Raw genomic sequence first — 12,696 nt, 5'->3', positions numbered from 1 at the left:
CACACATTACAAGGACTTTTTATTTTCCTGGAGATACTTCAAACCTCTTAAAGCACAGTATGTTGGTGAGTCTTGAACACAGACACAAGTGATTTATGATCTTCTAATTGGAGCAAATAGCCCGTTACTGTAGATCTTCATAGCCTGTTAATAAAGGTCTAGATAGGTGATATACAGTCCGTTCGGAAAGTATTCAGACCCGTTCACTTTTTACACATTTTGTTTTGTTACAGCCTAATTCTAAAATTATTAAATCATTTTTCCCCTCATCAATCTAAACGCAATACACCATGACAAAGCAAAACAGGTTTTTAGACATGTTTGCAAATGTATTAAAAAAAAACTGAAATATCTTAATTATTGAAGTATTCAGACCCTTTGCTGTGAGACTCAAAATTGAGCTCAGGTGCATCCTGTTTCCATTGATCATCCTTGAGATGTCTCTACAACTTGATTGGAGTCCACCTGTGGTAAATCCAATTGATTGGACATGATTTGGAAAGGCACACACCTGTCTATATTAGGTCCCATAGTTGACTGTGCATGTCAGAGCAAAAACCAAGCCATGAGGTCAAAGCAATTGTCCGTAGAGCTCTGAGACAGGATTGTATCGAGGCACAGATCTGGGGAAGGGTACCAAAAAAATGTCTGCAGCATTGAAAGTACCCAAGAACACAGTGCCCTCCATCATTCTTAAATGGAAGAAGTTTAGAACCACCAAGACTCTTTCTAGAGCTGGCCGCCCGGCCAAACTGAGCAATCGGGGGAGAAGGGCCTTGGTCGGGGTGGTGACCAGGAACCCGATGGTCACTCTGAAGGAGCTCCAGAGTTCCTCTGTGGAGATGGGAGAGCCTTCCAGAAGGATAACCATCTCTGCAGCACTCCACCAATCAGGCCTTTACGGTAGAGCGGCCCGACGGAAGCCACTCCTCAAATCAAATCAAATGTTATTGGTCACATACACATATTTAGCAGATGTTATTGCGTGCGAAGCCAAATGCTTGTGTTCCTAGTTCCAACAGTGCAGTAGTATCTAACAATTCACACAAATCTGTGCTTAGCTACCCCATAAATTCATGGTCAGGGGGATGATTTAATCTTGCGTGGTTGCACTTTATCCCGACAGAGGAGCATTGCCATTTTGAGAGGCTAAGCCTATTTAACCCCTGTGTGTCATTAGAGAAGGAAGATCCCTCAGTTTGCCCTGCCTGCCCGTTGTACCCAGTATCAGTCTGGCAATGTGGGAGGCCACACAATACAACAGCAGAGCATCTATTCTACACAATCCACCAAAGTTCCCTAATCCAGGCCAGCAACATAAGTATCCCCTGAAGCAGCTTAATATTGTAGAGTAGGGAGAAGCGACAGCCCTCCAGTCTCTTAAAGGCAACCAATCTGGAGAGATTGGGATGTGCTGCTTATCCTTTGGCTCTGGCCTGGTCCATATATGCAGATGTATACCCTAAAATTCAGCCTGTGCGTTGAAGATTAAATAACTGCCTTCTGAAACCTTGGTAAAGCCTTCGGCTACCAGCAGTGGCATTCTCCTACTTGAATCGATTACAGTGCAAACCCTTGAACTAGGATGAAAAGCGTTCACAGAATATCAGAAAAAGTGCCTTCAAATCTTATATCTCTGTGCCAAATCTGATTTCCCTGTACTCTGTCCTAACTCAACTCATGGTAATATAGGTAGATGAATACAAATTATTATTCTCAAATTCCTTTTTCCACACACAAAATAAAAGCTTTACTGATCACAGCTGAACATCTCTACCCAAACTGAACCAAACAGATCCATTCAGTACAGTAGTATTATTACCCCCCAACCCTGTTATTAATAACAATACATCAAACTGAAGCAGGGAGGTAACCACTTGCAAAGTGCAAGATAATAAAACAGTGGACCTACAGTAGCTCATGTGTCCAATCTGATTGGTGCTAGTCCGCCCGGATGCTTCCGGAGCAACTGCAAGGCCTCTTGAGTAGAATAAAGCAATCCAATCTGGGGAATGGGAGTGCGATGATGTGTGAAGATGTCAGCACAGAATTAGAAGGGAGAGGAGGACAGAAAAGCACTGTCTGAAATCAGGATGGCAATTATTGGGGAGCTGTCAAAATCAGATTAAATGCTCAATGGCTCCTCTGTGATTCCATCCATACAGTGCTTCCAGAAATATTCACAACCCCCTGACTTTTCACACATTTTGTTGTGTTACAGCCTGAATTTAAAATGGATTAAATTGAGATTGTCACTGGCCTACACACAATAACCCAAAATATCAAAGTGGAATTGTGTTTATTTATTTATTACAAATAATCAAACATTTAAAGCTGAAATGTCTTGAGTCAATAAGTATTCAGTCCTTATAAACGCAACACAATTTCAAAGATATTACTGAGTTACTGTTCATATATAAGGAAAAAAGTCTATTTAAATAAATAAATTAGGCCCTAATCTAGGGATTTCACATGACTGGGTAGGGGTGCAGCCATGGGTGGGCTTTGGAGGGCCCCCACTTGGCAGCCAGGCCCACCCACTGGGAAGCTAGGCCAAGTCAATCAGAATTACTTTTTCAAAATGCCCTCCAAGGCCCACTCAGGCCCATCCATGGCTGCACCCCTGCCCAGTCATGCGAAATCAATAGATTATGGCCTAATGAATTTATTTCAATTGACTGATTTCTTATATGAACTGTATCTCTGTAAAATCTTTGAAATTGTTGCATGTTGCAGTTATATTTTTGTTCAGTATAGATGAGTTCATCAACTGAGTGAAATACATTTTCTCCATGCTGACATATCTGTCATCATGCAACCTGTATCTGCAGCAAAGGAGGAGGATTTTCCAGATGGACATATAGTATATAAGTGATTCACTTGTTTTTCCAGCAAAGGCAAGACATTCTGTTAAACCCACCATGTCTTCCAGCTAAGGTCTCTTAAATTCAGTCCTAGCCTGGAAATATTGTCTGCAGATTTAGGTGTAGTGAATATCGAACGACACCTCTGTCATCCCAGTTTAAATGTTTCGGGGTTATTCAAGACAACTGTCAAATTCCAATAGTCCCTTAAAGTGGATTTAAACAGCTTTTTCAATGAATGAACATCCAAGGTCTCCTGGATTTACTCTAAAATAGGAAATAAGGAGAGGCAAATGCAAATTGGTGGAACACAGCATATGGTCTCTCACTGCAGTCGTCCAAATAATTGGTAGCTTTCTTTAGATATTAAGAACTCTAATTCTCCAAGGGGCTGGAACATGTGGTAATGACCTGGCAGGATGGATCTGGGCTGAGCTTATGCTAATTTCACGTCACGTAATTAGCATCCCTATCCACTCTACAGCTGGGCTGACTTGTTCAAAAGTGTTGCAGGTCGTAAAAATTAATGGTGAGAAAAAAAACACATAAGACCACACCCAATTCCTGCACATCCACTGACTTCATTATCTAACACGTCTGTGTTGGTGCATTAGGTTACAGCACTGTGATACAAGACTTCTTCGATCTTAATAAGTATATACAAAGATGTGGTGTGGAGGTGCTGAGGTAAGATGAATAAGATCCAAGAATATCCTACAGTTCATTTGAATGCTGTGTTCCGAATATGAAATTAGTTGGATAAAATCCATGACCACTGACACTGCTGATTTGACAGTAAGATGCTTCATCGTGCCACTGTACATGCAATAATATTGGATTACAGGCAAGTGTGCATTGATGTCTTAATGCAATTAAAAACGGACAGAAAATGAGTCTAGTAAAGAGTTTCTTCCCTGGACTAATATTTGATTTTTCTAAAAGAGCTTTCTCATTACACACCAACGAGGAGAAGGTGTTATCTATCTTCATCATAAAACAGGGGCCACAACAGACAGCAAAATACTTTCGGAGGACAGGAAACAGGTCTTATAGCATGTACAGGCATGATTGATTGGCCAATTGCTTGGGTGGGGCTATGTGGTGCACAAGATGCAGGGCCATCCTCAAATTCCAGCATATGGCTACACAAACCTCTGTCTAAGGCTTTGGGACATGGAGTGGAGAAGTGTACATCAACCAACACAGCCATAAAGGGTTTTAGTGTCAGTAATTTACAATACACAGTCTCTACTCTAGGTCAGGATATCAACCCTGTTCCTGAAGAGCTACCGTCCTGTAGGTTTTCGCTCAAACCCTAGCCTAGCATACCTGATACTAATAATTAGCTGGTTGATAAACTGAATCAGATTAGTTACAACTGGGGTTGGATTGAAAACCTACAGGAGGGTAGCTATCCAGGAACAGGGTTTGAGAGCCTTGCTTTAGGTCATGGAAAGACTGGGAGTATCAGGAAAGTAGATATCTGCATTTCCAAAGAATGCTAGTTCAGTCCAGCTTATCTTTTCATTATTTCATTAGTCTAAAGCTTTTGACATTCAGGTTATTCAGATGAATGTTTAATCCCTGAAAAGTAGATTCATTAGACTAAAAGCCTGGCTAAGAAATATATTTTCTGACAGCCTTTCATTTGCTGTCAAAATAATAGCCCAGAGTTGTGCACTTCTACAATGTGCCGAGAGGAAGTACGTGTGGACGATGGGAGAGGAGGAGAGGAAGGGGAGAGAGCAGAATGCTGCATTGCTGACCAGAGCTAGGGTATTCAATCCAGAACGTGCTGGCTACTGTGCTTCAATTACTGGCTTCATGTCAAGCTTGGTGGGGGAGAGGCAGCCGACTTTGATTGAGAACAACTCTGCTCTGCATGGGCCTGAAAAACACATGAACTAAACAGAAAAACCTCTTTGAATTCTGTACGACAACTACACTGGACGTATCCTCACCGAAATTACACTTCTCTGAATCAGCTGCATATGGGAGGCTCAGTTTGCCTTGCATATCTTACAAAGACGTTTCATTTCCCTTAGGTCAGGGCTGGCAAGTGTTCAATAATTCAAGACGTGTTATAATTCCTGTTGTGTAATATACACATTGTGTCAACCTTCCCAAGTTCTCTCACGTCACCCCGCTCCTCCGTTCTCTCCACTGGCTTCCAGTTGAAGCTGGACCATGGTGCTTGCCTACGGAGCTGTGAGGGGAACGCACCTCAGTACCTCCAGGCTCTGATCTTACAAACAAGGGCACTGCGTTCATCCACCTCTGGCCTGCTCGCCTCCCTACCACTGAGGAAGTACAGCTCCCGCTCAGCCCAGTCAAAACTGTTCGCTGCCCTGGCCCCCAATGGTGGAACAAACTCCCTCACGACGCCAGGACAGCGGAGTCAATCACCACCTTCCGGAGACACCTGAAACCCCACCTCTTTAAGGAATACCTAGGATAGGTTAAGTAATCCCTCTCACCCCACCCCCTAAGTTTTAGATGCACTATTGTTAAGTGACTGTCCCACTGGATGTCATAAGGTGAATGCACCAATTTGTAAGTCGCTCTGGATAAGAGCGTCTGCTAAATGACTTAAATGTAATGTAAATGTAAACATTTCATTTTCATTGGGATGAACAATGCTGGATAAACAACTGTAGCCTAAACACAATGAGGCAAATTCCATTGCAAATTCCTTTCCTTTCCAAATCTACCTTTTGAGGCCAAGCTAATGTGACACACAAATATGTATGGTCATATTTTTATGTTTTATTTCATTTGTTATTTTATGGGGCCAATCATTTGTATAATTGTCTAGGCCTCCCAGGTATTTGCACTTAAAGTAATGTACATGATTACTGCCGCTAGGGCGAGCTGTGATGCCAATGGGGAGCGTTAGTGAGTTTGTGAGGACTTGTCTACTACTGAACACTACAAATGTTTCATCATTTTACCCTGTTAATTCAAGTATGTAGTGAGCAAAAGTGCAATATGACTCAAAATATTGAGGTAACATGGTTAACTGCATAGTCTATGGGTTTGGTGATGTTTGAAGGCAATTGATGGGAGTTTTAACCGAAAATAGCGTTTGACAGTTTGCTAGCTTGATGCTAACCAAATTTAGGCTACTGTTGACTAACCCATTCCGTAGAAATTTGCTCAAGCCCGGTATTCAAATGAGGCTGCAATGAAAACTAATGGGACTGTAGAGACTGTGTTGGCATCAAAAACTGGGGTGTGAACTACGTTTCTATTCAAGCGTTGATTGACATGGTAATGGAACGATAGTATTGGAGAAAAATTGAAAAAGTGGACCCCTCTGACGTTGTACGATAAATTATGACGTATCATGATGTAACTAACGTAAAGCATACATAATAAAAATCATTCAGCCTCTCTCCACCAGGTGTAGCGCTTCTCTTGTAGATTAAAACAAGAAAGGAACACGGACAGGGTAAGGGGGATACCTAGTCAATTGAACAACTGAAAGCATTAATTTTTGGCGTCATCACTGCAAGTCATCATGACTCTCAAAAGCCGCGACAGCCGCTGTTTACTTCTGAAGATAACTTCAGCGCTGCCCTAAAAACCCGATTCAAATTCGACACAAACCTTCAAATTATATAAACTATTTATAGTGTTTAATTTACATTTTAGATGTGATAAATTGGACAGATCGTGTGAAAAAAGGCGTTTCCCCACACGACTTCTCAAACCTTTCCCGATCACGCAGTAGGTTTTGCTTCCCCACCCGCCATTTTTTTAAAGACCCGACAGAACTCATTGCCTTCTTCAATCATGCAGAGACTGGCAGCATGAAGGTCCCGTCATTTATTTTGCTGGAAAGGGGAAAAATTGTGCTTTACAACGGTATTACAGTTGACATGAAAGTATTACGTTTTTTGGGCGCTAAAATAAGGTAAATTGTATATTACAGCGTAATGCACAAAAGTGCGTTTGCTAACTATAGTTTGTTTCATTCAATGTTAGCTTACATGTTTGTGGTTTATAATGTGATGGTTGTAGCTTTGTTTAGCACAGGCATCCAGTAATTTAAATATTTTCGAAATTGACAGTGCTATTACATTGAGTTATATATAATGTGAATGTGTAGATAGATGTATGGTGATCGTTTTTGAACCTGAGAACTTTTATTTTTGATACTATAATATGACATGTGCAGATGTAATACTACAATAGAGTTGTAATGGATAATTTATTTTGACAACAAAAATGATTAACAATATTTGAATAAATCTTGGAGAATGCCCACTACTGAACAGTACTAACGTTTCTCCGTCTCATCATTTTACCCTAATCCAGGTTTATCATCTGCTGACCACGTCTCAGTCTGAGGCATGTAACACTAACAATAAGAAATGAGAATTGAAGAGCACCAGTAAATAAATATGTATTTGAAAACCTCTGTTGGTTCTTGCATTAACTTGGAGAAGCTTCATGTCCCAGGGAATTGTTAGGCTGGAAGCCTCCCTTAGCCTGAGAGGATCCACAGTGTCTCGCGAGGTTAACAGTCTGCTGCTGATGCAGATCCTCAGGGACCGCAGTGCTCTCAGGCAACCTCAACACACACACACGCGGGCACACACACACGGGCGGACACAGGCGCGCACACATGCCCAGCAGGTTTCTTCCACAACTCAGATGGTATTTTCAGCACAAAATGTCCTCAAAGTGACAGTCTCATCCTCGCTTCAGTCTACCTCAGAGTCTGTGTGCTACACTACATGACCAAAAATAAGTGGAAACCTGCTTGTTGAACATCTCATTCCAAAATCATGGGCATTAATATGGAGTTGGTCCTCCCTTTGCTGCTATAACAACTACCACTCTTATGGGAAGGCTTTCTACTAAATGTTGGAACATGGCTGCAGGGACTTGCACAAGAGCCTTAGTGAGGTCAGCACTGATGTTGGGCGATTAGGCCTGGCTTGCAGTCGGCGTTCCAATTCATGCCTCTTAAGTTTCCTTCAATGGAACTTATGGGCCAGCTTGAACCATGAAAAACAGCCCCAGACCATTATTCGGCACTATAGTTCGCAATATGCATTGGGGCAGGTAGCATTCTCCTGGCATCCACCAAACCTGGATTCGTCCGTCGGATTGCCAGATGGTGAAGCATGATTCATCACGCCAGAGAACGCATTTCCACTGCTCCAGAGTCCAATGGCGGCGAGCTTAACACCACTCCAGCTGACGCTTAGCATTGTGCATGGTGATCTTAGGCTTGTGTGCGGCTGCTCTGCCATGAAAACCCATTTTATTAAGCTCCTGACAAACAGTTCTTATTCTGACGTTGCTCCCAGAGGCAGTTTGGAACTCAGTAGTGAGTGTTGCAACCAAGGACAGACATTTTTTAATGAGCTCCGCACTTCAGCATTCGCGGTCCTGTTCTGTGAGCTTGTGTGGCCTACCACTTTGCAGCTGAGCACTTGTTGCTCCTAGACATTTCCACTTCACAATAACAGCACTTGCAGTTGACCGCGGCGGCTCTAGCAGGGCAGAAATTTGACAAACTGACTTGTTGGAAAGGTGGCATCCTATGACGGTGCCACGTTGAAAGTCACTGAGCTTTTCTGTAAGGCCATTGTTTGTCTGTGGAGATTGCATGGCTGTGTGCTCGATTTGATACACCTGTCGGCAACTGGTGTGGCTGAAATAGCCGAATCCACTCATTTGAAGGGTTGTCCGCATACTTTTGCATATATAGTGTACCAGCCTAAATGTGTGAGTAAACTCAAGTGGTTTGTCTGCGAACTTGTCACCCATGTTCTGAAGACAGAATGTCACAGTAAGAGCACTAAGCCTGTTAATTCCCTGGGTGGCAGAAAAGCCTTCATTAATCTTTCCACAAGTGTGACTGACTTCTCAGCAGAATTGAGATTTGAACATATTTGACTTCACAGACAATATGGTGACAATTCAGAATACTTTAGCCCCTAAATATGTGTATTGCAAGCTGTCAGTCAAATTACTTAAATGCCAGTGCAGTCAAAAATGTGATTTCCCTGTGTTTTATATATATTTACAGACTATGAGATTAGAATAATACTGTGAAATTGTGAAAACTATGATAATTACCTTTTAGTGGAAGAGCTGCTTTCAGCCTGTTTTGGTGGGATGGAGTTTTGACATCACCAAGGAGTAAATTAGTTAATAGACCAATAAGAAAGAGAGTTCCAAATCTCTCTACTAATAACAGCTAGTTTTCATTTCCCTGTTCAGACCACTCCCAGACAGCCCTAGCAAAATTCTTGCTTGAGTAATTGTTCTTGCTAAGAAGCTATTTTTGTTTATTTTTTTACCATTAGTGCTGAGAGATTAACCAACATTTTAGTTTTTCTTCTGTTATTAAACAACAAATTGACCTTATTTTGGATATAAACTTGTCGCTTGTCTTCCCGCCTTTGGGACCACGACTCCCATTGTTAGGGTGGAGACATGAGCATCTCATCATTATATACAGATCTGTGGACGGACACACTTTTACGCCTGCTAGTTATGTTAGACACACACACCACATGAGAGGAATGTACACAACACAACAATGAGATGGACAGAGACCGTTTGTGAAAGTATGCCATATCTACTTTGAATAACTAGTCAAATGATTTTGTCAGACAGCTCTGCAACATAGGCTACTTAGGCAGACTGGCTAAATAGGATGACTAAAGACAGTACAGTATGTGGAGCACATACTATAGATGGTTTGGCGGGCAAACTGCTACTGCCTGAGCAGAGATGAGATTTAGTAATATACACAACTGAAATAGTTAATTATTTCATAGTAATTTCCTATTTTTCTATTGATGTCTACCCAATGTGGCCCTAACAAAGACAATGGAATATTTTCAATGTTTTGACAAGTGAATGCTTACTTTTTTTTAAAACTATATTTCATAATACCTTTAATTAAGGTAAAAAAATATAAAAAATAAATAAAACCGAAATAAAAAACCTTAATAATTTTTGCATACTAGAACCGAAACTGAACCGACCTCAGAAAGCACTAATGCTCAACACTACTGACCATTTTGATTGAAAACAGTAAGGTACTTAACTGTTACCCCGAAATCATTTGATACTGAGATGAAAACGGCTGCATTGGACCTTCAAAATTGTAATGTGACACAGTGGCAAAGTTTATGGCATTATGAAACTCGATTAACACTACAGTTTATGGCATTATGAAACTCGATTAACACTACAGTTTATGACATTATGAAACTCGATTAACACTACAGTTTATGGCATTATGAAACTCGATTAACACTACAGTTTATGACATTATGAAACTCGATTAACACTACAGTTTATGGCATTATGAAACTCGATTAACACTACAGTTTATGGCATTATGAAACTCGATTAACACTACAGTTTATGACATTATGAAACTCGATTAACACTGCAGTTTATGGCATTATGAAACTCGATTAACACTACAGTTTATGGCATTATGAAACTCGATTAACACTGCAGTTTATGGCATTATGAAACTCGATTAACACTACAGTTTATGGCATTATGAAACTCGATTAACACTACAGTTTATGGCATTATGAAACTCGATTAACACTAAAGTTTATGGCATTATGAAATTCGATTAACACTAAAGTTTATGACATTATGAAACTTGATTAACACTAAAGTTTATGGCATTATGAAACTCGATTAACACTACAGTTTATGGCATTATGAAACTCGATTAACACTACAGTTTATGGCATTATGAAACTCGATTAACACTACAGTTTATGGCATTATGAAACTCGATTAACACTGCAGTTTATGGCATTATGAAACTCGATTAACACTACAGTTTATGGCATTATGAAACTCGATTAACACTACAGTTTATGGCATTATGAAACTCGATTAACACTACAGTTTATGGCATTATGAAACTCGATTAACACTAAAGTTTATGGCATTATGAAATTCGATTAACACTAAAGTTTATGACATTATGAAACTTGATTAACACTAAAGTTTATGGCATTATGAAACTCGATTAACACTACAGTTTATGGCATTATGAAACTCGATTAACACTCCAGTTTATGACATTATGAAACTCGATTAACACTACAGTTTATGGCATTATGAAACTCGATTAACACTACAGTTTATGGCATTATGAAACTCGATTAACACTACAGTTTATGGCATTATGAAACTCGATTAACACTAAAGTTTATGGCATTATGAAATTCGATTAACACTAAAGTTTATGACATTATGAAACTTGATTAACACTAAAGTTTATGATATTATGAAACTCAATTAACACTCCAGTTTATGGCATTATGAAACTCGATTAACACTACAGTTTATGACATTATGAAACTCGATTAACACTAAAGTTTATGACATTATGAAACTCGATTAACACTAAAGTTTATGACATTGTCACATATAGGCACGCTATTAACACCATAGCTGCAAAAGGGATTTATGACCTCCGCCAATGTGCGAATATTCAATAATGAACTTTTGCGAGAGACCCTGCCAGATAAAATGTTCTTGCTCTGGCTGAAAAAAAAGATGCTATTAATATCCCCCTCCAACCACGTTGAAAGGAATCACGCTGGAACATCTGTGACTAAGGATCAGAGGCCAGTTAGCTGTGGGAAAACCTAACAGCAGTTTTCCATTCCAAGCTGTAACCCCCTGTGAGGTTGGTTGTGCTCTTGTTGCCTAGGACCGTGCTGGTTACAGCTATATTGAGGGTATAGTAGCCAATAACCAATCTCACCAACCACCTAACATATAGACTGCCAGAGGTACAGTAGTTTATATGAATTGAGATGAAAACATCCTTCGTTGTCGAATGAATGATAAGAAACATATTCATGGCAGTCATCAAGTTATTTGTTCCTCGAGGAAATCGTTAAGAAATGTTTACAGAAGGCTATAGTATATTGGCCATTGCAATTCATGGTGAGGGATCCTTGACATTGTATCTAAATAAAAGTTCATCTTCATAAGACATGTTGATCTGTGATATTCTCAATACACTCATTAGCCTAAGATTGGAAATGAATTACTATACACTAGGCACCCGGAATTCACCTGGCCATGCAACAATTACTTAAAACCTGTTCCAATTGGTACAGTTCCAGTTTATATGCCACATGTAATCGAAAAACAAGTACGCTTCGAATTTATATATTGTAAAGGCATGAACAAGAGTTTCGTGGTCATATTGCAACTCAGTGCCCATGAATGAAGGGTAGGCTTACATTGTTTAGTCCACCGTAAACCCATTTAAACCGCAGGTGGGATGAGTTGAGAGTAGTACAGTATAGATGCGCCCGCGGAGTTCCGAACAAACTGAGCGTTGCGGCGCGGCACTTGGATGCTGCAGCATCCAATTGCAAACGTGAATCCTGTCTGTTCGCAGCATCAGTGGATTAAAGGTAAATACATCTAATTAAATTCAAGGTAAATAAATCACATCATTTGGTAGCTGGTTGCAATCCGTCGGTTATGGACCATGAAGATTATTAAAAGATGGGTATCGCCATTTATTCAGAACTAGGCTATTCATACAAGAGCTGCGCCCGTGTGTAAATACTTCTCTATTCTCATTTCTTTCACAAAGAAAATAAAGTATCCTACCTCACTCATGATGTTCAGTAGTAATCTCGAGGTTGCTCTCGGTTTCCAACGCTTGAGTTCGCCTATCAGGAGTTAACGGTCGTCTTTTTCACAGTGGCTCACCACTGACAGAGAACCTTTTTAAAGTATTATGCCGAACTCCTGTGTCATCACGTTCCCACTAAACCAATAGGAATGCCGTCGGCAAATTTGT

At 40.3% G+C, this 12,696-nt stretch overlaps 1 protein-coding gene across 1 annotated transcript in view; it reads right to left on the bottom strand.

Moving 5' to 3' along the window:
- pcp4b (Purkinje cell protein 4b) overlaps positions 1-12,654 on the bottom strand; it is a 49,470-nt gene extending 36,816 nt beyond the window's left edge. Inside the window, exon 1 of the mRNA XM_046296388.1 lies at positions 12,504-12,654. Coding sequence (XP_046152344.1) covers positions 12,504-12,512 — 9 coding nt within the window. The 5' untranslated portion in view covers positions 12,513-12,654. The remainder of the gene's footprint in view (positions 1-12,503) is intronic.
- Between the last annotated feature and the right edge of the window lie 42 nt (positions 12,655-12,696).

This window comes from Oncorhynchus gorbuscha, linkage group LG13, assembly GCF_021184085.1.
Source record: "Oncorhynchus gorbuscha isolate QuinsamMale2020 ecotype Even-year linkage group LG13, OgorEven_v1.0, whole genome shotgun sequence".
NCBI classification, from domain to species: Eukaryota; Metazoa; Chordata; class Actinopteri; order Salmoniformes; family Salmonidae; genus Oncorhynchus; species Oncorhynchus gorbuscha.
Note: the sequence above shows the minus strand (reverse complement) of the source record. Positions and strands in the feature narration are given on the sequence as shown.